Consider the following 25052-nt stretch of genomic DNA (forward strand, 5'->3'; position numbering starts at 1 on the left):
CAAGGTGGTGAAAACTGTGTTGATATGTTGCGACTGCTGCAGCCATGCCGGTGCAAGTGACCAGAAGATTATGACAACAGAACATTCTTTAGAATAACCTCAGAAGCACTGATAAGTCTCAACGACAATAACATTGCAAACATTATTGGCCACACAGGTGTTGATCTTCATCCATCTTTCTTTAGTTACTTGTGGAACAGTTACCAAACGTGTGATTCATTTCCCATTACCTCAGCTTTAGTGCTACTAATTGAGATAAAAAATAATAATTTATTGACAGCCCTAATTATATTATTTTATTTAACACAGAGAGTAGATCAAATTTCAGTTTAATATTATACCAGAGGATGTTGAATCTCCCCATGGTGGGACTAATGAAGGTCATCTAATCTAATAATCTTGTCTCAGGACAAAACTGATGTGTGATAGTTGCCATCATTTCTGTCACTGGATGTTATTAGCAATGAACTCCAGAGGGTAAAACAAACGCTTGACGTGACAGCAATGATATTAATGTTCATTATGATGCAAATTACATTAGATGAAAATGGGAACTACTGTACATTGGTGACAAGCAGATAGGAAGTATGATCACATTAATAAAGAGGTTGCATTGCAGAGCAAAACGGAAGTACTGTTGTGACTAATACTAATATGAGCTTGTATTCTTTAACAAAGAAGTGTGAGGTGATATAACTTGATGTGGTGTGAATTCATTAGTTATGATGATGTGATTTTTATTTTTTTTTTTTATTCAGGTAAAGATCGCTTACATCAACTTTCTGAACCACTGCTATGTGGACACAGAGGTGGAAATGAAGGAGATCTACACGTCCAACCACATGTGGAAACTCTTTGAAAACTTCCTGGTGGACATCTGCAGGGTATGCTTGAAAAGGGAAACTCACTTTTGACACATTCATAAATTATGTTGTTTTGCACATAGGTCTGCAATAACACGAGCGATCGTAAACACGCAGACACAATCCTGGAGCGTTACGTGACGGAGACGGTCATGAGCATAGTCACAACCTTCTTCAGCTCTCCATTCTCAGACCAGAGCACCACCCTGCAGGTGTGTAGCCTCTCTGGAGTCTATGTGACATACTGTACATGGTTCGTACTGCTCTCAATTAACACAAATATATAGTATATCTCTCTCTTCCCACAATATTACATAATAAATATGCATTCGATAAATATGCATATTTATTTGCCACGAATTTTGGCAGACAGGAATGTGTCATGAAGTCAGTATTCCTGGCTCTGGCACACCCTGTTTGTTCAAATGTTCAGTCCAAATGGCCTAATTTTGCCATGTTCCTTGAGAATTTCCTCCTATATATCACATTAATGGTTGACATTTGATTCATTGCATGTTTCCCTCCTTAGAGAGCCATCCAAAATAATGTAAGTACTACTTAGACTTTTGACCTTGCCTAGTTTAACTACATGTTTTTGATAGATTTCAGCTTAAAGTGACCCGGTGTTGTCTTTGTCTTTCTTGTGAACTGGCTAAACAATGTATTCAAGTGGTGCTACTCTCAGAGGAATACAGTATTGGCACGCAGTTATGCATACTAATTTATGGGTTTAGCCTCGTTTTTCTCATTGTCTTTGTCTCCTCGCGGCTACAGGCCTGTCTGTTGGGACAGTTGTTTCAGGTATTTGTTATTGTTGTCTTCACCTGTGTTTAAGCACACATTTTGGTGTCCTGGGTTTCTGTGGAACTGTTTTAAGAAAGATTTAGCTTGAGTTGTTGAGAATGGTCAACAGCACTTCATGACAAGGTTGGAGATGGGTGTCCATTTTATCTATAATTTAATCCCTAAATCATCTTATTAACTGAATCTTTTTGATTATTACACAACAATGTTCATGCTCTTTCTTCTCAGACCAGACAGCCGGTCTTTGTGCAGCTGCTGCAGGCTGTGTTCCGGGTCTATCACTGCAACTGGCTTGTCCCTGTCCAAAAAGGCTCAGTTGAGAATTGCATCAAAGTCCTCTCTGATGTCGGTACGATCCATTTGAAACACTCACAGCACTGCCAGGACGATCATTGACCTTAAACTGACTGGACATGTGTCTTTGTCTCAGCTAAAGGACGCGCTATAGCTATCCCTGTGGATCTTGACAACCAGGTCAACAACTTGTTTGTGAAATCCAACAACATTGTCCAGAAGACCGCAATGAGCTGGAGGCTCTCTGCTCGCAACGCAGCACGCAGAGACTCAGTTGTGACAGCCTCGCGAGACTACAGGAACATCATTGAGAGGCTACAGGTGAGGCTTTTGTGCGTAGTCATCTGTTAAAACACACTGCAAAGAAGTTCTAATGTTTTCCTCCAATTCAGGATATCGTTTCCGCACTGGAGGACCGTCTCCGCCCATTGGTCCAAGCTGAGCTCTCTGTTCTGGTGGATGTTCTGCATCGGCCTGAGCTCCTCTTCCCTGAAAACACAGATTCACGGAAGAAGTGTGAAAGTGGAGGCTTCATCTGCAAGTAAGCAATATTGCATGCTTTCCTAATGCAGTTTAGCAAATCAATGAACTCTGAAATTGTATTTTCATTGTTTGTGGTTTCATATGACCAGATGGACTAAAATCTACTGAGAACATACTTAGAGGGTATTGTCCGTTTATTCTTGTACAGCATAATGTATTCAAATATGATCCTAGGTGGTGACTGCTGTACCAAAGTGCCCTTTGAAGAATGAAATTTATTTGCAACTTTGCAACTGGGGGCAGGGCATAAGTTCGGGCCCTTGTTACAGATTACACCTGGTGACATGTCGGTGATCCATTTGGCAAATTAGAACGTAATAATAAAATAAGAAGAAGAAGAAAGGTGTATGAAGACTATAATCAGCTTTGTCATTCTAGTGCTGATTGTTTCAGATGACGCCTGATTGGTTAATCGGAGTGTGTTTGTTTGGTTGGAACAAAAACCTGCAACCACTCACTTTTGTGGAGCAGTTTGAGACCCATGAACTTACTGAGCTGAGTGTAATTGAACTTGTACACAGTACAGTCCTGTCATATTGTTTCAGTTCCTTCATGGACAGTGGATAGCGGGGAACAAAGATACTTTGTCAGAGGTCTGAGCTCTCCGAGTGCTTTTCTAGTTTGGTTTATGATCACACACTTTTCAAAGCCTGTCATTAAAAAGATCAGGATCAGTGTCAAAATCATGTGTGATCCAGTCAATCCTATTTCTTTTGGATTTGGAATGTTACCCCTTGATGTTATTTTGAAAGATGGTCCACAAAGGTTGCACAGTTATGCATTGATTTAGTCAACATGTCCTCACAGGCTGGTCAAACACACGAAGCAGCTGCTGGAGGAGAATGAAGAAAGACTTTGCATTAAAGTTCTGCAGACGCTGCGAGAGATGATGACCAAAGACCGCGGATTTGGAGAGAAGGTAGGAGACGAAGCGCTGACAAACCCCAATATAAATTCTACTTTTAAATTTGGTCTTGTGTGTTCTTTGAAGGTTGTGACATAATCTTACTTTTATAACAGCAGCACAGTTTCTGCTGTTGTGTTTGATGCATCTTTATCACAATATTCTAATTTTCTGAGACAGTCCTGTAGAGCATGACAGGTCAGCAGTGATCAGCTTTGAACTCTCAGAAGCTTCTCAGAAATCTCATAAATTCCATTAGGATTTTGAAGTTAGTCCACAGAATGGACTTATTTACCGAAAGCCTCACGCTGTTCCACTGACCGCTAGCGTTGCTTCTTCTTCCCCTGTTATCTAACCCCTTGAACGTTTTTTTCTCTTGCAGCTCAGGGCCTTTGATGATGAGATGGATTTGCCTAAGGTTGTCTTTTTCCTCATTTCATGCCCCTGTGTCTCTGTGGTGTCTGTGTAACGCTGGTAGTCTTTCTGTAGCTGCTGTGTTAGTGTGACGGGCTGGTTAGCTAGATCAAGGCACATGAAAATCCAGATTATCACATGGTCTTAAATTAGAGGACGTTGACAATCATGGTTTGTTCTGTTTTAGCTGCACTGTTCTAATAAAACCCACAATATTAGTAACATCCATAGTGTCATGTGAGGCCATCAAACACTGTGCAGAGCAACCTGAATGATGATTTTCGCTTGAAATCAACAACGGGATGCAAAAGTATGTGTTATTTTTATACAGAAATGGGCCATAGTGATGAATCCTGCCCTGCTAGACCTCTGACAAAACTCAACAACCCATTCCACCATCCTCAGAGGCACCATTGGAGAAACCTGGCAACACAATCCTCCACTTTCAGTGGCCACTGCGCCGACTCCACGGCTCACTGCTCGCAGCAGTCGAAATGATTTTGAATAAGGATGCACTGTATTAGAAATTTGTGGCCAAAGAAAATTTAAAATGTTTGGCCAGATAATAACGAGGCTGATAATTTCAACAGAAGGTTCTAGATAGTTTGGTCAACACCGTATACAGACTTTAGATCACACTCAGTACTGAAGTGAAACCAGCAGATCTTAACACTTGCCATGATGGACAACAAAGAAATGATCAAATATAGAGTAAACATGAGACATTGGTTGGAAAGGCAAGATCATTTAGACTTGTGTTGGACGGCTCTTGTTCGTCACCAGCCTACAGGGCAGCAAGCCACATTTCCTCTGTATGTGATCGTATCTTTGTTGTCCATGGTATCAAGTATCAAAGCATGGCCGGTTACAACCATTGTCATGGCGACAATTGGCAAGCAAAGTGTGATTCAAAATCTGCATATATTGTACAACTATCTAGAGCCATTTGTTTACATTATAATACGTACAACTGTTCATTGTGCCTAGCATAAGTTGTACCAAAAGCACTAGGATTAATTTTATCGTGGGATCTGCTTGAATGCATTTTTAGAATGCATGTTTTGCTTGAAAGACTAAATGAAAAACATTATTATGCATTTTTCTAATTCAAATATTCAATAATCAATAAAATATTCAGCCAAGCATTTTAAATTTGACTCTGCTTCAGCCACAGTGCATCCCTAAATATCAAGCCTCTCTGAACCTCATTCACTTCCATATTTCTTGAGTTGATGTCAGTGATTCTAGTGCCTGATCAGGCATGTTGTGCTTCAGATACGCAGGACACCATTATCCTCTGCTAACAATCGACACAGTTGTTGACAGGTTGAGTCATACAGTTAAATCCGACAACGCCTTTTAATCGGTCTTCTAACATCTCAGGTCAAGCCCAGATGCCTATTTTTATGCTGCAGTGAGACATCGATTAAAGAAATTGTGTCTTGGTATGGTTCTGGCTGACATCCGTCTGGCCCACTTACTGCCACTTTGGTTGAACAGATGGGAACGTGTCGATTAGCTGGGCATTTCTAAGAGTCGAGTGGCTTGAAAATTGTTGTTGTGTAACGTTGTTTTTCAGAGCCAACAACACTTCTGTGATAAGTAACCGGTTTTTAGGGCGGGGAGGCATCCATATTTGTTATTATCATCACAGTTTGTTTACAAGAAAGAAAAATGTTGTGACATGACGTGCGGTCAGAATGATGAGATTCGGTATCGCTCACATTAGATTCACATCAACCCCTGTGAAAACAATGCTGCAAGTTGGCTGCTGAGTTGCTCATGTTAAGAGTGTGTTATACAAACCATGCAAGTTTTGAGGAACTGATGTGACATATGGCATGACATACTGTGTATTCTTTGAACATTTTTTATTCATTTTAGGATGGATTATGTCTACCCATTTGTGTACGTGGTTCACAGTACAGTACAGTACAGTACAGTACAGTACAGTACAGTACACAATGGTGTATAACTGTCCATGTTCTTAAATTACCATTGGTCATTGCTGACATGGTGCATTAAACCACGGTTACATGTTTCACCATAGGTACAGTATCAGTGTAGGGGGGAAGTGAGACAATACTTTTTTTGCCAATCCTGGAAGCCATCATAACCCTGGTTATTTTCATTAGTGCAGAAAATTCCGATACTCCTGAATGCATCATCTGCACACGAGATGCGTAGATTAGCACATCAAAAAGAGTGAAAAAAATGAAGAAAAGCAGCGAAAGCAAAACCTTTGATGCACGCACTCCTGTGGATGGTCACGTGTAAAAGAAACATATTCTACATTCATTTCAGCCTGATCATCTGAAGAGTGTATCGCTAGCAGCTTGACGTACGGTGGCCTGAGGTGGGCAAAAAGTAAGTCTCACTCAAGATGGATTCAAGAGTAAGGATGAATATTCACAGAATATTTATCCTTACTTCTCAAAAGTCACTTCTGCCAATAGATTTTGTCCCCCCCCACTTCTCAAAACCAACTGCCAATGTTGTGTTGGACACTTGTTAAAATGTGTAACCAGTAATTAACTCTGAAATGATGACTTCAACTGTAAAAGCATCGGAGCGGCTGATTCATGCCATAGCTTGTTCTTAAGAGCTTCAAATGATTCATGAACTCATAAAAACCAGTTTTCTAACAACTGCTCGGAAAGGTTGAAACAGAAACAGGATGTTGGGAGGTGTTTCCCGATCAGGTGCTCAAAGCACCTGTAGGGGGCGCTGTGGGTATGTCTGCCACGTGTGAGTGAGTATCTATGAGTGTGTGGACCTCTGACGAGTCACTCAGGCTGTGTCCTAGTTTTCCTTTCCTGCAAGCTGCACGATTACTGGGCCCCCTCCAACTCTGTGCTGAGGTTACATAACTGCCAGGTTTTTTTTTTTTTTTCCTGGAACTCAGCCCCTTCGCTGATGTGTGACCTTCAGCTGTAATTGTGGAGTGTGTGTGCATGCGTGGGCTCATTTATCCTACTTTGTGGGGGCCAGGTCTTGACAAAACACTATCCTTGTGAGGACCACATGACTTTCTGGGGACATTTGGCTGGACCCCATGAGGTTAAACCTCAATTTAAAGATGAAGCCTTCAAAATAATTGGGTCATTATTATTAGGTTTAAGTTTGTTTCAGAGTCACAAGGTTAGCCACTTGTTTTCAATGGTAAAAAACGTGGCTGACTCTTCACACTCCTGGTGCGTGTTGTATCACTGTCACTTTGCCCATGGAAACCAGTTGTAATGCAAAACTTCCCTTGCATCCATCTGCCGTATCACCCTCCAGATTGCTCTTACTTTCCCATTAATCATTGCATGGATGTTCCAGCTACACCCAGGCTGACTCTGACCCCCCGAGTGCACGCTTGGCCGACTCATGGAGTTGAAGTATTTACATGTATCTCCTCTCCTGTCTGAATTGTCCAGGAGGAGCAAGTTGTGTGTGTGTTCCATTAATCATTAATTCACAAGTTCAGACAATATTTAAAATGACAGCTGCCTCAGTGAACAAAGCTGCTTATGGGCCAAATAGCACGTGACCTAGTTTTGTGTGCTGAGAGACGTCAGGAGGTGATTATCACAGAAAGTCATCACTTCTCGACTCTCTGTTATGTAAGATGGAGCACACACACACACGCTGCTGGGCTTCTGCTGCTCTCTTCACCTGGTCTCATGTGTGTGTGTTCTTGTCAGGGCAGTTATATAAGCTTTTCCGCCGGGACCATGTCATGTTTCCTTCTGGTTTCTTATAGCAAACACAGGCCTGATCAGTTTGTGTTACTGGCTTCAGGGGGAGCAGTGCACAGTCAAAAGTTTATGACAGCGACAAAGTCCAAAACAAGCATGGCAACTGTGGGAGAAGTATTGATAACGTTCCTCTTGCACAAAAGAAGAAAATGGAGGCACCGTTGTGGGAGGCAAGGCCATTAAACATATTGTGACAGGAGGACAGAGAATTTTCACCATTGTTATGTCTTCTTTGTGTCGTGTTTATTAGCACTACATATTAGGTAGTAACAGCAACTCTGCCCCCCACGGTTTCCAGTCGTACTGCTCTGTATTCATAAACTTGTGGAAATGTGCAGAAATATGGACGAAATGAAGGCAGAGCAGGGTCAGAAGGCTCCGTCCTTATCTGGATCTGTTTGTAACGTTGAGCATAAAGCCGCCTCTCGGACCCCACAGTGAAGGCTCAGTGGATACTGATTTTTAAGATGGCAGCTGCAGTACACATACCAGCATTCTGTGCAGTTTCGCTGACATGACCGGCTCAGGGTTCTCCCCAGAATTCTGTCTCAGAGTTATTTCAATATGCACCAATTGTCTACAGTTGTTTGTGTTCCCTTGACAATCGCCACTGCCAACGCACAAGGGAGAACCCTGCGGCTGCAGTACAGGTTTTGTTCAGAACCACTCATGCTCAGTCCAAGAGATTTTTTAAGACTGATACGCCAATAAACTCTTCTTTGATGAATATAACCGTGAACTTCATGGTGTCCACAAGAATGAGGACTCTCATGAACTGAGGGGGGAAGAGAATATCTTGAGTTTGTGTGTTGTCACATGGAAGTCAGCATTGGTTTTGTTATCAGGTTGTTTTAAGATGATCTAAACGCTTTGCCAATATTTTTGATCAATCCAAACCAGCCATTTTGTAGTACTTTAGTAGTACTTAGTGCTTTTTCAACCTAAAGCGGAGGATTTAGAGTGAGACACCCATTTTGTTATCTTTACAAAATGCTACTACAATACAAAGTAACTGTGTTTGTATATCAGATTTGATAACTGAAGAAATAAATTACACAATAGGACCCATTTAATGGGACTTAACTAAGCTTTTCAAGTTGTCAGTTTTAGACGTTAAGTACTAGCTTTAACTTAACCAATATTGGAAACATCTTGAGATCATCTTGTCTGAAATACACTCAGACAGCACACTCTTTTTTTCTTTTACTTGAAGAAAGTGCAATACTGATGTGTAAGGGTGTAAACCTTTGTTCTCATTGTCATCATTTGTTATAGGTATAAACAAAAATTAAGCACAGCAGTGATAAATGGCTTAGAATAATGATAATAATCTTGTCATTGAACACAGTGAGAAGATAATTCTCCAAGTATTGAAGATTTGGCTGAGCATGTGAATAATTCAAGAGTTTATAAATCAGTCTATAAACCAAATTTAACAGTACGAGCAAAGTATGTGTTAGAAGTACAGTATGCAGTATTTCATCACAGAGTATGCTCTCTTTTCAATTCCAAAATGTCCATTGCAAGTGTATCCCTTTTCAGCTTTCACAGCAATTATGATGTGCACTTATACATATGAAAGAATCTACAATTTAAAACAGAAGTCCCCAACTTTCCCTCCAAAACTACATTGAGTACTTGTGGGGAAGTTACGGACCGTTAAGCCCAGGTGAGCTGTTGTGGAAATTTAGACCTACAAAGCTGTATAGTCTGGTGAACCACAGTGTCATGTGAGTCGCTACTCTGTTTCAAAATCGACTCAAGTCGCTGCTGGTACACGCAGAGAGATGTTTTGCAGCTGACGCACTTTCAGAACAAACTGAAACATTATGTCGAAGTGGAACACATTTGCAGGAGCAGGGAGGGTGATGAGGGGTTGTCCAGGGGAGTTTCCACTTTGGCGAAGGCTGCTGTCGTCAGTGCGGATGTGGCAGCTGCATGGGTTTAGTGTGGTGTCTGTGGTCGGACTGGGGGTGAATATTAATCACTTAACAGCCATTTGAAACAGTACTTTTCACTGTGAATACGCTCAGCGAAAAGATGCTTCAAGAAAAATTTCTTGATGAGAAAGAAAGTGAGAATGAAAGTACTCAAAATGGATGAATTATCTTTTGCAACATTGAGCTTGAAAACTGATTCATAAATGGTATAGTTGTGAATGAATGAATGAACACTCTTAACATCAGACGCAGGAGTATTGGTTAAATATATAATAATACTGTCATTTTGTATACGCCATATACATGAAATACTGTAATAAAGGTAGACTGTTTATACTGGAGGAAGTTTGGTCCTGCCTTATTCCTGTTTTTGATTCTACACTTGAAAGTCTAATTTAATGTTAAATAATATTTTTTTATCACTTTAGAAACAGATGTATTGCCAAAATAAAGCTGTGGATTGATAGGATGACCTTGTAATTTGGGATAGTTCCATCTGTGAAAAAGAATTCACGACCATGTTGTCAAGTTTGGTTTCATGGACCGCAGTGGGATTTCCACATGGTCTAACCTCACCGGCACATCTGTTCGTCTCCGTCTTTGGTTGAATGTTTTGATGTGACATTACAGTTCCAACCAGGTCTCACACAAGCTTGCGTCAAACTAACTCACGATTCAGCTGATTCAGATTTCATGAACTCACCCCAAAGTACAGTTGGACAATTGTCATCGATTTAGGAGGGAATTGTTTTGGTTTAACAAATGAGGAAAATATGGATTTATTATAGTGTGTTTTAGTTGAAAACCAACTCCAAATTAGTGGGACATTTTTAGAAAGGATCACTAATCAGTGGATTGATTTTATTGTCAGTTTGAATTGCAAATGTTCCCTTTTACATTTGCACTTAACATATTTGTCACCTAAACAAATTGAAGTGGAAAAAGTACAACACGACAGCATGAAGTGAAACAAAAACACATTGACACAGAAGCGCAGGAAGCAAACAACTGAATGCTCTAAATACCTTTCAGTACTGGAAAAATACACAAAATAAAACATTTGTTGATTAACAACACCATAATAACAGTGATGAGTTTTAGATATAGCTATAGAATAGCTTAAACATAATAAACAAAGATCTGAATATAATTAGTTAAGTGTGTATCTGCACAAAATGCATATGGGCAACTGGGTCTGATCTGCAACAGCTCATTTCCAAGGCAGGTCAAAGTCCACGCCGTAGAGTAGGCCAGCCATGATGAGTGAATTCCCCTGATGAACTCATTAAATATCTCTTTCAACAGATGTGACGTTTAACTTCCTTCTTTCTAAAACCTTCCTCTTGCTAGGCAGTTCAGTTCCAATTTAAGCAGGAAAGTTGGTTATATAAATTCTGTGGAAGGTCTTACAACACTCTGGCAGTTGTTCAGAAATAAAAATGACTGTTGAATTTGGGATTATTCATGGAAATGTCTTCTAAGTATCCAGACATGGAGTATGTATTTCTAATGGGGGTGAAGGAAAAGCAGTATGGGTCTTTTTAAAGGACTTGGCATTGTACCAAAATGAATTGCGGGAATTTCTTTCTGTCTCTTCCTTGTTCCTGAAAATGCAATTGAAATGCAGTCAAATGATTTGAGTATATTAAGAATTTGGAACTATAACTCAGAACGTTACTTTTTTTTTTAATTCACATTGAAATACAACATTTGTTTGATATATACAGACCATCTTTACAACTCAAAACTGTCTAATATGATTACACATATTACAGGAATAAAACTCATGCCAGACTTTTCCAGACAAAATGGAACAACTGAAGGTTTCCCTACCTTTATCAATAAGAGACCGACAAGAACAATATGAAGATGTGTAATCCCAGCTGTATTAGTGTTTGATAACAGAAAATACTAATGAAACCAAGTGAATCTGAATTGTCATGGTGGTTATTTACTGTTATTGGTTCTGCCTAAGGTACAGTGTTTTATACTATAATTTATTTGTTAGCTAGTGATGGGCTGATGAGGCTGCATTTAAAAAAGATGTCAAGAGTTCATGGGTGTGGTTGTACTGAAGATTTTACAGTACAGAGTGCCATCTAGTGGGCTCTGACAGTGAGGACACAGTTTCATGAAGCCTCATCAGCCCATCAATACTTGGAAGTGGCTTGACTTCTGTGAGAGGCCTGTCGTTTCGTCGTGAATGTATGAACCCTTAAAGACTTTCTCATTATGTGTAGTGTGAGCGCCGGTACGCCACCTGATGTCCGATAGAGCTCATTGCAGCCGGTGAATTTTCTTATGCAAATAAATCAAGTATGGCTCAGATGGTTGAGTGGGTCATCCAATAACCCGGGCTCTATCCCATTTGTATTGGCGGTGTCCTTTGACACCGCCAATACAAATGGTACCGTACACCTTACTCACCTTGCCTTGTATCAATGATGTAGCTTCAAGTGTAGTCACTGGTGTGACTGAGGTATGAATGAATAATGGGTTCTGTAAAGCGCCTTGCAAAACTCTATAGAAATCTAAGCCATTGTTATGATTAAATGGGCGCATGGCGGCCTAGTCTCGCCATGCAGCAAGTGCATGTGCCCTGCGATGGACTGGCCACCTGTCCAGGGTGTATTCCTGCATCTGGCCCAATGACTGCTGGGACACTCCCCGCCACCCTGAACATGACTAAGCGGTGCTTAACTGACATTCTATGTATATATGTATTATGATTAAATGTAGAGCCATAATGCTTAATGCTGCTTGGTAGAGATCTGCGCTCTCTTCAGTGCCTTTGTTGTTCAGCAGAGTTTGCTTTTACCTGTCCTTTTTTTACCTTTGTTCTACACTTTGCTGTTGTATTGAGTACTTTCTCAACTTTGGATTATGTCACCATTGCATCAGTCCCCTGCTACAAATAGGCGCTGTCTTTCTGAAATACTGAAAATGATAGATTTTTTTTTTTTTTTCATGAAATGTTAACTTAATATCTACTGGAAAGATGATGAAGTATAAAGAGGTGAACAAACCTTCCCTGCCTCCAACAAACGATGTCATTCACAGAGCATCCATTTAAAATTGCTGTGACTTTATATTCAGAGATTCTATTGACACGATCTTGATCGCAGCTAGAAACAGGTTCAACCATGTGATTCCTCTGTCACTCAGTGCCTAGATGTCTCACTCTCTGTGTGATTTGATGACAGATGGTCATTGTGAGCGGCTCTGCCTTGCTGGTTTAGTGACCTGGTTTCTTTTACATCCATTACGTAACCGTAACCCTGTTGCCCCGGGCCTGTCGTCAGTTCAGCCGGCCCCTCCCTTTGCTGCTTTTTGCATAACCATATGGAGCAGGCAAAGCATGTACTGTACACACTGACTGTACAGGTGCTGACTATCTGTAAGGGAGTCGAGTGTGTGACCTCAGATGCCATTGTTGATATGACAGAAGTGATAGCAGGTTTCATGGTTTTAGGTCAAATTATTGTCCAGTCGCTCAAGAAACTCTGTGAAACCTTTCAAGTTAGACAATATGACTACTCCTGCTACACTTCAGTACTTTTGCTTTTCTGCTTTCAAGCGCTGTCTCCGTGTCCCATCAGCATGTCTTTCACCCCGATCGAAACACTCACTGTCGGCTGGCTTGTGCATGGCTTCCTTTCCTTGTGGTTAATTGTTTCACCGTCTCCATATTAACCCTGTGATCTGTTTGGCGACACGCTCCTCACTGCACCAGCAGCTGGATCAGAACCAGCCTGAGAAGCTGTTGGAGGACCTGAAGAGGGTAGGTGTTCACCCTGTCACCAAAGCTTCACTAAAAACTCTGATGCCACTTCCTTCCATTATGGTTTTTAAGAATGTGCTTTGCCACACCTTTCCAGTCACTGCCTGGAGTCTCATATTCAAAGCAATAGAGTCGTTCACTATTACAAATAAGCAGGTAATGTTGGCCAAATAGGAAATATATGAAAGAAAAATAACCTAAAATCCCGGTTAGGAAAATCAAAGTTTGAAAAAAAAAACTTCAGGATGAAGACTCAAAAATGGTTAGAGTTCTCGCATCCCTGGAGCCTTCCACTCTTATGTTTATACTTATGAGTACAACTTTTCTTCAACTAAAATTTAATCATTCTGGTGTGAAATGTCATGATTAATCAAGATGAATTATGAAACCTCGAATCAATTTGACTTATTTTTCAATCAAACGCCTTCTTAATGAAGGCCACGTCTGCTGATCCCACTTTCCTGACTCATGCATATGTTCAAAATCTTGAAGTCCTCAACATGTTGATGCTCTGTTTTGAAGTTATTGCTTTATAAAGTTCTCCTGGTCATGATGGTCATGTCACACGATATCCTATTATTATTATTATTATTATTATTATAGTGTTGTGTGTGCACATTAATAACACTCACAGTCCTGCGTGTATGTGAAATGATCTCTAATAAACTTCTAATAAACTCTGTCTTTTCAAACAACACAAACACACACACACATTTATATATATATATATATATATATATATATATATATATATATATATATATATATATATATATTCTTATGAAATCATTTTTTATTGGTTAGTAGCTCACCTCAGGATATGTTTTATTTATACATCCTATTAATTAAAATTTCACCGCTTGTCTATTCTTCAGTGGTTATACAAGGGCCACCAGCCGTTGAGTGATGGCACTGAAAAATCTCTCTTTTTCTTTACTTATTCCCATGGGAGGTCTTTCAGGTAGCCATGGGAGGTGGTTGCCATGCCGACGCCAATGTCGTGCGTCTGCCTGCTTGACAGTGAATGAGTCAGAATGTGCAAGGGTTGGAACCAAGACCGCACACTGTCAAAACAGCGAGTCACTACTGCTGATGAAATGACAGCATCATGGTCTAAAAGGTTTCCGAGTGGATAACAGTGATGTTGCAGTTCCAGTGTGTCGGACTGCGATGGTGGCCGTTCTCCAAAAATGTTTTAGCAGCCTCGGATGAAACACCACTGTTACACAACATCTTTCCTGTCTCCTACAGGGTGAGGCACTGAGGCAGATTCTAGTGAACCGTTACTATGGCAACTTCCATCGGAGTGGTGGGCGGAGGGAGAGCTTGACGTCATTTAGTAATGGACCCCTAAGTCCTGTTGGACCCAGCAAGGCACAATCAGGTTTGTCACGACTGAAAATTCATGTCGATCTGAAACCCACTGGTCTGAGCCTGTCATTTCCATTCACTGAGAAACACCACTAACAAGGTCCAGAATACACACGCCCTGCATGAGGTCAGACAAAAATGTTTCAGCCCCTGATGGTGTAGTAAAGCAAGGCTTTTCTTAATGTTACGCAATGATGGACGACTATCTCTCTGACCGTGGGCTTGTTATTGCTGGGAGAGTGCTGGTGTAAGATGCACTTTGACCATGGTGAGCCCCAACACTTATCTGTGTCTGATAACACTGTCAAAGTGTGACTGTCGGCAGCCATATCACTGTCACCAAGTGTTTCTCTTTCTCTTTAAGCTAGAGCTGCTGTCGGCGTAAAACTGTATTAGTTATATGCATAAGGTGTTTCTGTTGAATGAATGTACAGTAGATGTTGCTTGTGTGCTGCAGAATTGAGATTATTCTGCAAAATCCAATTTGATCTCAGAATCAGAATCAGATTTATTGCCATGGTCAGTGGGGAGCCACTGACTAGGAAAGTGTCTTGGAATAAAGTGCAACAAAAAACAAATAAAATAAAATAAATAGAATAACATAACAACAAGGCTGTTCACGAATTTAACAGTCTGATGGCCGAGGGGAAGAAGCTGTTCCTGTGACGGGAGGTTCTGGTCTGGATGGACCGTAGCCTCCTGCCAGAGGGAAGAGGAACAAACAGTCCATGTCCATCTGTTGGCCTTTGCATTACAGTCACACTAGCCAATGACTTTTATTTAAGTTTTGCCCTCTGAATCGCATCGATGCTGAATACAGAGACTTTTTTGTCACATTGCAAAAGTTAAAAGCAACAGGTGGCTGAAGTCAATTATTAAACCACGAATACGAGAGATTCCTTTTTGAGATTAACTTTGACCGATTAGAACAACGTTCGTCAGGTTTGCCGTGGGAAGTGAGTCCCCTAAATCAGTCACCTAATTTATCAGCTGATAGCGCTGGCCAATATGATTACACTAAATTCTGAACAAGTACGTGTTGAGGATTCACCAACATGAGGAGATGACATGGATTCGGTCACATTCTTTCTATACTCTATAGATCTACATTGATGCGCTGATCCGTCCATCTGTAGCAGCGCTGTGCTCCTCTTCCCACACGTACTCACAGCAGGTCAAATGTGCAACTTTGAGTTGGTTTTAAACCTGATGCACCTCTAACTTGAACCCATGCCTTTATGACAGAATGATGTGTTCCTTGTTGGTCCTGTGACGCCAAAGACTGCTAACGTGACATCTCGCTTCAAAACTTTTCGTATACCATCAAAGTTTGCTTTGTGGTTTAAAAGTGGGTTAAAAACTAAATACAGCCCTAAATGAATGCGCTCATGTGTAGAAAGAAAGAATGATTGTTGTTTTGAAGGTAAGGCAAATAATGTCAAAGATTTGTCAGAAATGTCCCCTAACTAGAATAAAATCATGCAAAAGATTTTTGCATAACATCGAAGTAGTCATTTCAAATAATGTAAATAGTATGATAATATATATTATATTATTATATAATACATAAATGAATCATATCATTTTCCCATGGTGTCCACCCCTTACTGGAGACATTTTAAACAGACATTTTTCAACTTGTTTATGCAAATAGCATTCCAAAATACTGTCAGTAGCTCCAGTTTTTCACAAATTAAAAGGGATTTTCTGCAGGACATTCGACAAAGCACAGTTGCTTGTTGGCCAAGGTACCTTTGGTGAATAAATACAAAATAATATGAAAGTCCAAATGAAATGCTGAGCATTAAAAAAGAAAAAACAATATAATTGAAAAAAAATCCTAAAAGAAGCCCATTGATGCATCCTGTCTTCTATGTGGTTTGTGCATCTGATTAAGTGGAATATATGATGTCATCTGTCAGTGCTGGGGGGACCAGGAGGCTTGAGTCGCGGAGAAATGACTTTGGCAGAAGTCCAATGTCACCTGGACAAAGAGGGAGCCTCCGACTTGGTGATTGATCTCATCATGAACACCACAAGTGACCGGGTGTTCCAGGAGAGCATCCTCTTGGCCATCGCCCTGCTGGAGGGGGGAAACACCACCATCCAGGTCAGTGGGGAATTTATTTCAAACCTAGTGTGATATAATTCATTTTAACTGGGTGCCATAATGTCTCCCTCTTATGTCGCAATTTACATGCATTTAGAATATTGACTTTTTGAGAATGGTGTGCTCAGGTCGCCACCAAAATCGCTGCTTCAACACAAGATGGCCTTCGCAAACAAGGGCTGTAAAATCCACAGAGTAGTGTGTCACTATTAATAACAATAGGAAAGACCATGCTCAACTACACTGACAAAAATGATGGTGATGCATGATGAATAAAAATTAGAGGAGTCAATTGTCCAAACTAAAGGAGAAAGTACAAATGAGAGAAAACTGCCTAAATAAAAAACATTTATCAGAATTCAAGTTAAGATTTTCTCTTCGTTCTCCCCCCTTTTCAATCCTTATAAAAATATGTTGAAATTCAAGAGCTGTTTGGGATTCAAACTAACTTCTTTTTGATGTCGAATCAGCATAAAATATTCTCACTGCCAAGTATGGGTCTTTTTTCTGCTGCATAATCCAGACTATATGGGTCAGTGTGCCACCATGGCTGCACATGTTCATCCACATGATGTCTCCTCTCCTCCACCTTCAGTGTTCTGTCGCTGCTGCTGAAATGCACAGTATTTATCTCATTATTTCTACAGTGAAGAGCTAGTTTTTAATTGTATCTTGTTTCTTCACTCCGTATAATGATCCTTCCAAATTTCCTTCAGCGTGTCTGTCTGTGGACTGTTGTGTAAGCGTCGAGCTTGCATAATCAGATTAGAGCGAGGAAGGCGCTGTGGTGGAGATAGCGCTCCCACGGCTGCTGCCGCACTGCGTCACGTGATCAGCCCATGTTACATAAGCCTGAGTGAATGAACAATGAGGAATGTCTCAGCCTTCAAAACATTCCTGCCTCTTCTGGCGCTCCCCTCGCACTTCTCCTGCAGACCCAAACTGGGTCATGCTGGGCCTCCGGAACTGGGGCAGTGGGGAGAGAAGGTGGCGGAATAAGGGGACACAGATGGGAGTGAAGGGAAACCAGACCTAACCTTACTGTGGCTTTCTCTTTTGCTGTTACCGGAGCAGATTTTCACTGCAGGAAAGCACTTCATAAGTGTATTTGAACTGTCTCCTAGCTTCAATCCAGGCACCCTATTAGTCTGTAAATTCAATCTTAAAAAAAAAAGACATTTTGCAGCAGGCTAAGAAAGAGAATAGCTGATGAATGCTGAAGTGAATAGCTGACAGATGACTGCACAAGTGGACACTGGTCTTCCGCCGACAGCAGGCCAGCACCTGTCCGTTCTTAGACACCTAATATCCAGGCACCACAGTTAACTATTTACTCGTGACCTACTTAGCGGCAATAAACAACAAAAAATAACCGTCGGTTGCGCAGAGTCATGTGCTGACGTTCAGTGTGAGTTCTCAGGGCGTTGTGTGTCAAGCACATTTATGTAAGTAATGCTGTCATGATGAGTGCCATTATTCCTATAATTATCACTCTCATGGCAGTCTTGTTGGGACTTGTGACATTTTTACTTGTCAGGACTCTGCCAAAATCTTTCGCTGTTGGATCAGTCCTCAAGAAGAGGCTCATTTGTCTAATGTTTAAAGTGTGGTTAGTGAATTCCTTTAATCTTCAGGAAGCCAGGCAGTCCAACATCAGTGTGCTAGACCGGTTTCAGCTCGGTGTGGTTTGCATGCCGTGCTACCTGACGTGAGCAGGAGGCTGCTCGGGAGGGAGAGCTCAAGTATAAATAGCTGTTGCATAACATCCCTTTGTTGATGCCAAGTCGTGGAGCGGAAGGAGAGAAAGGAAAGAGCTGTGACCTTGTTTTTCAGTGTTGTCCGCCCCCTCCCCGCACCATTCCTCTATGTCTCATTCCACTCAGGATTTGTCTCCATGGATACAGACAGGCATTCTGCTTCTATTTCTATCATTTCATACTGTCCCTCACCACGATGTGTTGTATAACATAATCTCTCCTTCAGGCCACTTCTGTCCTTGCATCTTGAGTGATATCTGAACGCAGATTGTGTGTTGATGTGGTGGCAGCAATGGCATGGCATGACAAAAAATCCTTTGTTCGATAAATGGCTTGCAGTCTCTGCAGAGTGAGCTCTGATGACCACTATGTCTTCACTTCACAACTATTATGTTCTGTGTTTGCATCTCCTCAACTTTTAAAGGTAAATATTGACACTTATAGTGTTTCTGTTGACACCAATATGCACGTGTTTCATTGACTCATGTATGTTTTCCGTGAGCAGGAGCATTAATAGTTCAAAAGACATTGAAGGAATATTTTAATTCATAATGCTACGTTGATCACTTTTCTAGTTCAGTATCCGCAGGCCATCGTCTCCAACTTGGTGTCTTTGCACGACATTTATCTTGCAGTTTCATCTGTAATTTCGTTGAATCGTTTATAGAAACAGCATCTGTTCTTGTTATTATGTCAGACTCAGAGTTACTTCACTGGCTGAAGTCAACTGGTGTGGGGTTTCCTCCTGCAGTTCAGATTTCAAACAAGCCATCCTTAACTACACATGGCACTCTCTAACCAGCACAATCCAGACATGACAACTGCCGCTTGATTAAAATGTATGGGCACTGCCAGCTCTGTGTTTTTATGTAATCACTGTTCAGACCAGAATGGTGTGTTGGGAGGCATGTGTGAAATGTGGGTGAGCCTTGTAAAGATTGGCATGTGGCTGAGCGGGAGACGGCTGACCTAGTTTTGCTGTTTGTGAAAGGCACTGGGTGTGTGAGCAGACACACTCTGCTGCTTGTGTGAGTATGAGTGTTATGTAATGGTTCAAAGGTGGGTGGGGGTGTGATCTCGGAGGCCCTTCTGTCCTCTGGCGTTGATCGGCTTGTGTTATACTGACCCGGATCATTACATCTCACCTGCTGTTCCCATTGAGGCGCCTATCTAATGGATTATGATGAGATGATAAAGCTCAAGACCATAACCGTCCTGCCTGCTTCTAGAATCCGCCTGCTGGTGGAGACGCCAGGATCAACTCTGTCCTCAAGTTGTTTACTAGGTGATGGCCTTGCTTGCCCCACTTCTGCCCCTACCCCACCCCTCATCCGTGACTGCCGGCGGAGTGTGTACGTGCCGAGCTGCTGCTGTTCAGTGGTGGACATTCTGGGTGTGGCTTGGGGCTGTGGAATCTGCCTCAGGATTCAAGTTATGTCACGCTGTCTTTGCAAAACTGTGTTGCTGCAGCCCGAGTCGGCCTTAAGATCTGACTGAAGGACTTGTTTAGGCTTGTTGAGAACAACCGAGACCAAGGGAGTAGCCCACGAGCCATTGAAAAATAACAATAATAATAATTTTCATGTTAATAAAGGCAGTCTAATGTAATCTAATAACCATCTTATGTTTGATTTATTTATTTTTTTTCTTACACATACACATTGATAACTATTGTGGAAAAAGTATTTGAGAGGATTATCATTTATCATCCATTATATATCATGTTTCAGAAGTGTGCAGTAGTAGTAGTTTGCGGTTGCCAGAAGGTTGTCTTAGAATAATCCACAGTACAAAATTAATTATTATTTCAAATGTCCCCTTCACTGTCTTTAGTTTTGCGACCCCAAAACTGAGACAGACCCCAGCCATTTGCCAAGGGACACTAGTCTAAACCACTTGTATCTAAATGATCCCGTCTTCTTAAAGGTAGGCGTGGGTTGGGGAGAGAGTTTATTTGTAATTAGAGACCTTGCCTTCTTGCGCAGAAGAATTGTCTACATTCTGACTCTGTAAGGTCCAAACAATGCCCGAGCATAGAGAAGCTTGACATGGGAATGCTAATTCCTAGTTTAAAAATGCGATCCGAGTGAAACCTTCAGCTCTCAGAGGAAGTACGCAGAGTAAACCACTAGTGTTCATTTGCAAAAAAATTACCATATGTTTACTGTTCAGTTAAAGTACACATGAGAAAAACACATTTTCATGTTAGTTCCAAATAGAACCAGTGGCTTCCACAAGTATTAATTCTCAGTTTAAGCAGTAAACTTCTCAGCATTGCATGCTCGGAGTTGGCCTCTTATCAGGTACTACAGGCATAGATTTGCTGACAGTTGAAGTCAACATGACACCGTCATCTGGTAAAAGCGGCGATAAGACCTTCCCGAGCCACAACCCACCTACCTGTTGTCCCAAAACACGAGGAATAGGGTCTGTGACAAACGCCTGCCCTGACTGTGACTACAAACAGTTGCATACCCTGGTAATCCCAGATAATCTTCTTCCACACCTTCTCTAAATGAAAACATGCTACTGTCCAAGTCCTTCAGATTTTTTGCTCAGCAGTTCACTTGTAATTGTTGTTGTAATTTCATTATTTTTTTTTTTTGTCTTTCATCAGCATGGTTTTCCCCACTAGCCCAGTTTCACATTTAACCTGGAAAGAGAGTCTGTTATGTAACAAACCTTCAGAACTGCCCTACTTACAGTCTGATAGTGTTTCTCTTCCTCCCTTTCATTTGCTCTTGTTTTCCTTTCCACAATCATTTCGCCTGCTTGAATATAAACACTTATTCCCACATTGGTGCGAGTCTTTTGCCTCTTCACCCGTGCTGTGTCTCTCCCTTAAACTGTGTAACTAGGCCAGGCTTCTCCCTGTCATGTCATTTTTCACCCCTAGCGCGTCGGCTTGCGCGGGACGAGGCCTTCCCAAGGCTGCCGCCGATAAGAGCTCTTACATAACCAAAACAACAGCTCTGTGGGTTGGGACACCGTGTATGCATTTTGCTGGCTGGCCTGAAAGTGTTCTAATTCAGCGTGACCCTGTTTCTCAGCAAAAACCGATGCGCTTAGTGGATCCAGATTTGAGTTGCATAATAGTGTCTGGTCAAGATGGTTTCATTCATTTTGTGTTTTTTTTTTTCTTTTTCTTTTTCCTCCAAAAAGCTTGATAAGATGAGACCCCGTGAGCCGATTGTTTGGTGTGGACTGCTCCAACACTTGGCACAGAGAGCTGACTGACGTCTCACTTGTTGCGTAATGTGTGTTGTGATTTTTGATGATCAGTCATTTTTTAATGAGGCTACTCATTATGAAAGTGAGCCATGTGAAGTTTGCAAATTATTCCTGTTCCTGTCTGGCTTCCTCTAGCTAGACCTTGCACAGCAAAAAAAACACCGTTAATTAGATCCTATTAATACCTTTGAATCAGCGAAACCTTCGGTGTTGAATAACATGTTTTATTAAAGCCACAGCTCTGCGTTTGTTTTGTGTCACTCAGCACTCACGTACGCACATGCTGTGCTGTGTGAAGTCGTTGGCTGCTTTGTTGCCTTGTTTTCGTTTACCAGGGCATGAACCAGGATGTGAACCAGCTCACTCTTTTGATGACATAACTCACTGTACAATCATTCAGTTTGGACCGCACATAATTGGATGACATGACAAATGAAACTGAAATCCAGGGTCTGTCCTATCTCCCCACAGGCTTGCCCATGACAAATATTCATGACCCATCTCAGCTGGTTTCTCTTATGCGGGGCCGCATCTGTAGAAATTTCCCCTCTGTGGGACAAGTATAGGGATCTCTAATCTACCGTGTATCCGTACCCATGACAATTGTGCACTCAACCCATCATCCGGAGCTGTGATAATTCTCTTGCTTGACTCTGGTCATGAGGGAAGGAAGGAGATCTTGGATACAAGCAGCTGAATTGAGTGTCCATTTACGGGTGGCAGGCGTCTCCCTTAGAGATAGGGTGAGGAGTTCTAACTCGGGAGAGACTCAGAGTAGAACCGCTGCTTCTCTGCGTTAAATGGAGCCAGATGAGGTGGTTTGGGAATCTCATGGGGATGCCCCCTGGGCGCCTCCCGTTGGAGGTGTTTCAGTAACAGCCAGCTGGGAGGAGACAGAGGGCTGGACCCAGGACCAGATGGAGAGATACTGGCCTGGGTGCGTCCCCAAGTCGCAGTTGGCAGACGTTGCCTGGGTGAAGGATGTTTGGCACACCCTGTTGGAGCTGCTGCCCCCGCAACCCGATGATGAATAAGTGGGCAAGGATGGATGGATGGATGGGTGGATGAATGGATGGACTCTTGCTTCCATCAATGATGTCGATTCACTCTCTGCATCCTTTACTGCCAGACTGAAAATCCCAGGTTGGGACCTTGGTTTGTTTAATTAGATGGCCTCCTGGTAGAACTCAATACTTGGTTTATTGGTATGTTTGCTTTGGCCTCAGCTCCCTCTTCAACTTGCACTTGACACTGCAAGCCACTTCCCTCACTCTTGAACGTGTACCTGAATATCTACAGGAGGAGGAGGAGGAGGATTTCATTCCCTGAACTGAATAGGTGACAGTGGTGCAGTCATGGAACAGACCTTCAGACGTGCTTAAAGGGGCTTCTTTCTGCACTTAGTTTCCGATGCTTCCTCAGCCACTTCATCCATCTTTGGCAAAGGAAATATGGAGGTTGCGTGGTGAACTGTCTGCTGCTGCAGTCTTACAATTGGCTTTGCATTTATTGTGTTTGCTCTTGTTGCCAGAACAACCATTAGGTAATGAACAAGTACATCAATCAAGCTGTGCGTTTCAGAGAACATTTTAAGCTTCATCGTGTGGTGCTCTTTACTGCTGCCAAAAACGTGCAGCTGATCAGTATTCTTTTCTCCTGCATTTAGCGTTCATTCTTCAGTCGTTTAACTGAAGACAAGAAATCAGAGAAGTTCTTCCGGGTCTTCTATGATCGGATGAAGTTGGCCCAGTTAGAGATCAAAGCTACCGTGACCGTCAACACGAGCGATTTGGGAAACCGAAAGAGAGACGACGACAGTCAAGAAAAAGATGTCCCTGTCCGCAAAAAAGGTGAGAAAGTCTTTTTTTTAACACCACCAAATGGGAAGTAGCTCTGAGTGGAATTCACTTGTCTTGACAGCGAGAGAGTCTGCTGTTGTCATGACGGAGGATGTGCGAGAGCAACTCCTGGAGGCCTCATCCGCCACCAAAAAAGCCTTCAACTCCTACCGACGGGAAGCAGATCCCGAAGAACATTTCTCAACTCCTGATGGACAGCCCACCACAGGTGACAAGAACCAGGACGATGGAGAAATGAGCTTTGTGATCATCATCATGCAACCCATCCTCCGGTTTCTCCAACTACTCTGTGAGAATCACAACCGAGACCTGCAGGTGAGGCTTTTCTCACACACACACCTGTCACAGTTCTGTTTCCTTTCTTTTCATTGCTTTTCCTATCCTCTGTATGATGCACTGTCTATTTCGCTGTTATTGCCAGTTGTTTCTTTTGTCACAGTGCATTCATAAGATGTTATGAATGTTCATAATGCTGTGTGGTAACTTATGACGAGGTTTATTAAGTATTATAAGGTGCGGAATTTGAGGCAATAGTTTAATTATATTTCTAATAGTAGCATACTATGTGGTTCAGTTAAAGGTAGTGGTTAAGAGCTCGTGAGCATATAAGATCATGAACATTCATAGCATCATCTATAACGCCTTATAAATGTATTATTCATGATGCCTTAGATAAGACCAAAGTGTTACTTCTCCTGCTGTTTAGATTAGATTAGATGGCCTTTATTAGTTTGTTTCTTTAGTTATTGACAAGTCCTTATTTTAATAGAGACCACTGATGCTTAGAATGTCATTGTGGATGGTGGGATGCTCGTGTGCTTGGTGTACTTTTGCCCACAGGTCAATATCTGCATACAGTCACCCTGCAGGGTAAAAGTGATGGACCGTTTACATTTAAGGTTCTGTTCAGGCCACCCAATTTCACCAGTTACTGTAGGGCTGCTTGATTAAAGTGTGAGAATGAATTATAAAGAATTCATATAAAGGGGTTCAGCACATATATTTGCATAATAAAAGACAAAAAATGCATGGTAGAGCAGCTTTGCTTTTCCTGGTATGTATTTTCCTGTTGTGAGTTCAGTCCTCCCAGTCTAGCGTGATAAGAATGAAGACTTGGACACGTACAGAGAAGAGATTGGCAACATGTTGGACAAAAATTGTTGACATAGAGGTACCGGGGAGATGAAGGAGAGAAGGAGTCGTTCCTGGATGTGGTAAAGGAGCACTCGAGGAGGATTGTGTGATCCACAGTGAGGTGGAGGGAAGTGGCTTGTTGTGGTAGCCTCTCACAGGAAATCCCGAAGGCAGAAGAAGTGCCGAAATATGTTGATCAATTCATGAGTGAGCCTCATGGATCAAACAGTGCTGGATTGTTGCATTTGTTGATTTGTTTAATTTATAACAGTGGAAAGTGACAGTTTTTTTTACCTGTCTTCCT

At 41.7% G+C, this 25052-nt stretch overlaps 1 protein-coding gene across 8 annotated transcripts in view; it reads left to right on the forward strand.

The window, feature by feature from the left end:
* Window positions 1-25052, forward strand: part of itpr1a (inositol 1,4,5-trisphosphate receptor, type 1a) — a 67145-nt gene that overhangs the window by 27508 nt on the left and 14585 nt on the right. For 2 of the 8 annotated variants that reach the window (XM_053869240.1, XM_053869248.1), the window contains exons 33-46: window positions 759-884; window positions 947-1075; window positions 1393-1410; window positions 1638-1664; window positions 1896-2016; window positions 2098-2282; window positions 2354-2502; window positions 3312-3423; window positions 3791-3826; window positions 13239-13286; window positions 14538-14670; window positions 16580-16767; window positions 23422-23605; window positions 23676-23929. In XM_053869240.1, the coding sequence (XP_053725215.1) occupies window positions 759-884; window positions 947-1075; window positions 1393-1410; window positions 1638-1664; window positions 1896-2016; window positions 2098-2282; window positions 2354-2502; window positions 3312-3423; window positions 3791-3826; window positions 13239-13286; window positions 14538-14670; window positions 16580-16767; window positions 23422-23605; window positions 23676-23929 (1710 nt within the window). The remainder of the gene's footprint in view (window positions 1-758; window positions 885-946; window positions 1076-1392; window positions 1411-1637; window positions 1665-1895; window positions 2017-2097; window positions 2283-2353; window positions 2503-3311; window positions 3424-3790; window positions 3827-13238; window positions 13287-14537; window positions 14671-16579; window positions 16768-23421; window positions 23606-23675; window positions 23930-25052) is intronic. The other 6 variants (XM_053869241.1, XM_053869242.1, XM_053869245.1 and 3 more) reach the window with 6 other exon arrangements.

This window comes from Synchiropus splendidus, chromosome 6 (genome assembly GCF_027744825.2).
Source record: "Synchiropus splendidus isolate RoL2022-P1 chromosome 6, RoL_Sspl_1.0, whole genome shotgun sequence".
Taxonomy (NCBI): domain Eukaryota; kingdom Metazoa; phylum Chordata; class Actinopteri; order Syngnathiformes; family Callionymidae; genus Synchiropus; species Synchiropus splendidus.